Raw genomic sequence first — 3,975 nt, 5'->3', positions numbered from 1 at the left:
GATTACTCCTTATTTTTCAGTTCCTTCCAATTTGCACCATTTTCTTTATTAATTTGTATACTACTTAGCAATACATTACCAATCAAAATTGATGTCTGTTATTTAAATGTTAAAAGGTTAAATCCATACTTCACACACCCTCTAAAGAACATTACATAATCATGATCCATCAACGCCAATATGAATTGCAAAAGAAACGGCCGCATTGAGATAGCTTTAATCTCTAAAAGTTCTGAATAGGCATCACAAAACAAACAAGGAAATTTTCACTATATTTATTATTCATATAAAATCTGATAATTAATGTCATGTAATGTTTGGGAACAAGGAAATGTTCACCATTTTCCCAAACATGACATTAGAGAACTGCTTAATTGATGTCCAAAGACAAAAAGTAAAAAGAAAAAACATACCCAGATAGTTACCTTCCTAAGAAATTAAACTTTATGAAAATGAAAAGAAAAATCTAAACCAAATGAACAGCAGTTTTGTTGGAATGATTATGAGATTGAAAAGGACTTAGTCCTTGTACTTCAACTCAGACATCAAGAAACCAGGCATGTCATATGAGGATGAAAATTTCTCAACGTCGGCCTTCAGTTGTTCAATCTCCTTGTTATTTACCAGACCTTTGTTGAAGTCCTTTAGGAGTTTACCATACTCCTTTTGGATGTTCAAAGTGATGGTCACGGCCCTGTGAAGAAACTCTCCGATCTGCTCGAAATCCTTCTCCACCAACCCTCTTGAAGTCATGGCAGGAGTACCTGTCCATACCAACATTAGCCAAAACGTTTTTGATCTACAGCTTTTGTGTTGCTCATGTCAACATTACACTAGAATATGATTTTCAAAATCCTTACCAATTCGTACACCCCCAGGAGCCAAAGCACTGCTATCACCAAACACAGCATTCTTGTTAACAGTGATGTTGCACAGATCGCATAGCTTCTCCACCTTGTTTCCTGCCGAAAGTTTATGACATAAACAATGCCTTATATTTAAACTTTTATTCACAAGAGAAATCGAGGCAGAATCAACTACAAAAGTCCAAATCAATATCATTATTTTGATGGTTTGTACCTGTCAATCCAAGAGGACGAAGATCCCAAAGGACAAGGTGATTCTCGGTTCCACCAGTAACAATGCTGTATTCCTTGCTCATTAAATAGTTTCCAATAGCAACAGCATTTGCCCTAACTTGCTTTGCATAAGCTTTGAACCCAGGGGACATCGCTTGTTTCAGGGCAACGGCCAAAGCACCAATCTGGTGGTTGTGAGGACCACCTTGAAGGGAAGGGAAAACAGCAAAGTTGATCTTGTCTTCAAAGTCATACACAGCATCTTCAGGTTGGCCCTTCTTCGGTGGTTTTGGGCCTTTGCGGTAGAAGATCATGCCGGCCCTAGGACCTCTAAGACTCTTGTGAGTAGTAGTGGTCACAATGTCACAATACTCAAAGGGACTTGCAGCTTCCTGCAATCAGAAAAAACAATATCAGGGTTCAACCCATCAAATTCCATGACAACCATCGAAGGGGCTACATGACTTATCGAGCTTCCAGTGTAGCACAATTTGCTAGCTAATTCGTCTTTTGAATTTACAATTCGCATAAAATGACTCAAAAATAGCCTAAAACCAACCGTAATTTTTTTTTTGAATTCACAAGAGTATCGAATCATGAGACACTTCAAGCTTTATATACTAGTATACCAACTTCTAGCCAATACATTAACGAAACGATCTACAAACACACCATCAACGGTAGACATGACTAACATTTTCACATCTAACAAGGTTACACATTCATTTTACAATTATAGGAGCAGTTGAGCAGATCATTGTAGTCTATCAAATTCTCATAAGTTCACACACAATGGCCGGTTGATTGGGGAAAAGAAGAAACGGATAATGGAAATACATGGAAGTCCAACATACACTATCATTACAAAGAGAGACACTTTCAGATATACTGATATTATGAGTACATGGTAATATGGTATACAACATCATAATTCTATAAAACATTAACATAATAATAACAAAAAAAAACCACCAAAAATCCGGATCCACAAAATTAATCCACCAAACAAAAATTAACTAATAATCATCAGACAAGACAGATCTACATCCAAAAACATAAAGAAGCGTTAAGAATCACCCTAAACCAACACAAATCCACATCTACAATTAATTTTATACAAAAAATGAAAAATTTATACCTGAGCAGCAACAAGGCCACTAATGTGTGCCATATCACAGAGCAAAAGGGCACCGCATTTATCAGCAATAGCCCTAAAACGAGCATAATCCCAATCCCTAGGATAAGCACTTCCACCACAAATAATCATTTTAGGCCTAAAGTCCATAGCTTTCTCCTCAAGCTTATCATAATCAATATACCCAGTTTGAAAATTCACCTTGTAAGGCAAACTCTCAAAGTAAATTGATGTTGCAGAAATCTTTTTACCACCAGCAGTATAATACCCATGAGTTAAATGTCCACCTGATGGAAGATCAAGTCCCATAATTCTATCATGTGGGTTTAAAACTGCAGTGTATGCAGCAAAATTTGCAGGACTCCCAGAGTATGGTTGAACATTAACACCCCATTTTTCAGGGTCAAGTCTATAGCATTGTAATGCCCTTGATCTACAAAGGTTTTCAATCACATCTATATGCTCATTACCACCATAATAACGATTTCCAGGCATACCCTCTGAATACTTATTGGTAAGAGCACTTCCAAGGGCTTGAATAACAGCAAAAGACGTGAAATTTTCAGAGGCAATCAACTCAATTCCTCTACATTGACGGCGTTTTTCCTTTTCAATAAGGTCATAGATTTCTGGGTCTACCTCTTCAAGGGAAGAATTCCCCCAAACATTAACGGGATCCATGGTGATAGGGGAAGGAACGGGATGTGGGATTGCCAAGGTGAGAATAGAAGATGAGAAATTGTGGGAGAAAGAGAGAAGAGAAGAGGTGCACACAAGGTGTTTGAGGAAATGAGGATGAGATTTAAAGGAAGAATTGAAGGGTATTGGAAGGACTTTTATGTCATTGTGACAAAATGAGATTTGGTGCATTGTATATTTTAATTGTTTATGTTAATTTTGTGATTTATGTTGACTGTGTTTGGTGAAAAGAGAGGAATTTGGTGAGGAGGGAGGGAGAACAGGATGAGTAATGAGTTGGTGTTGGATCTGAATTTCTGAATATATTGGTAAGTGGAGATGCAAGTGTCTGACATATCATCCTCTATGGCCCTTTCTCTTTTACCATATTAACCCTTTTGAGACTATGTGACGTCGAGATTGTGGACTTCTTATAGTTAAGACTTAGGAGACTCTACTTAACTCTATTTTGTGTTTATGATTTGGCTATTTAAGTGAATTATTTAATTAATGTTGAAATGCGTCGCATAGCGTACCCATACAACAATTGGTGTTTAAGATTTTTATTAATTTATTAAATTCAATTTTTTTCTTTTAAATTATATAAAATTAATTAGTTTTAAAAAAGATATACTAAAATAACCACCAATCCTAATGATGCATGATGAATGTGGCGGTGAACAAGGTAGGGGATATGATCGAAGGATTGAAGACTATGGTGGTTTAGGGTGGTCAAATAAGTGTAGAAAAGAAGGTGTTCGACTCGGTGTTAGAAATTAAAGCTAACGCTGGCAACAACAAATGGTGGTTCTAATGGGAGGATAGTGGGGAAGGAAGGGTTGTTACAGAGGAGGATGGCGTAGGGTGAGCTATGGTGATGGTACGGTAAAGGTGGTAGGAAATGAGGTGCTAAAAAGAGTCAAGTTCTTTTTTTTTTTTCTATAAATTTATTTTTTAATTCTTTATTAAATTTAAGAACTAATAAGAACATGACAATCTCCTAATACACTTCACCCCTAGGATATATATATATATATATATAGTGCTTTGTATCATTCTTTTGATTCAATGTATCTTTAAGTG

At 36.4% G+C, this 3,975-nt stretch overlaps 1 protein-coding gene across 1 annotated transcript; it reads right to left on the bottom strand.

Annotated features, from left to right (window-relative positions):
* Positions 1 to 253: 253 nt before the first annotated feature.
* Positions 254 to 3,336, bottom strand: LOC130814629 (serine hydroxymethyltransferase 4-like). The gene is made up of 4 exons (XM_057680757.1): positions 2,218 to 3,336; positions 1,081 to 1,471; positions 861 to 962; positions 254 to 764 (listed from the first exon to the last, which is right to left on the bottom strand). The coding sequence occupies exons 1-4, from the start codon at positions 3,082 to 3,084 to the stop codon at positions 520 to 522; spliced, it is 1,605 nt and encodes a 534-aa protein (XP_057536740.1). The 5' UTR covers positions 3,085 to 3,336; the 3' UTR covers positions 254 to 519.
* Between the last annotated feature and the right edge of the window lie 639 nt (positions 3,337 to 3,975).

Source organism: Amaranthus tricolor, chromosome 1, assembly GCF_026212465.1.
Source record: "Amaranthus tricolor cultivar Red isolate AtriRed21 chromosome 1, ASM2621246v1, whole genome shotgun sequence".
Classification (NCBI taxonomy): Eukaryota; Viridiplantae; Streptophyta; class Magnoliopsida; order Caryophyllales; family Amaranthaceae; genus Amaranthus; species Amaranthus tricolor.
Note: the sequence above shows the minus strand (reverse complement) of the source record. Positions and strands in the feature narration are given on the sequence as shown.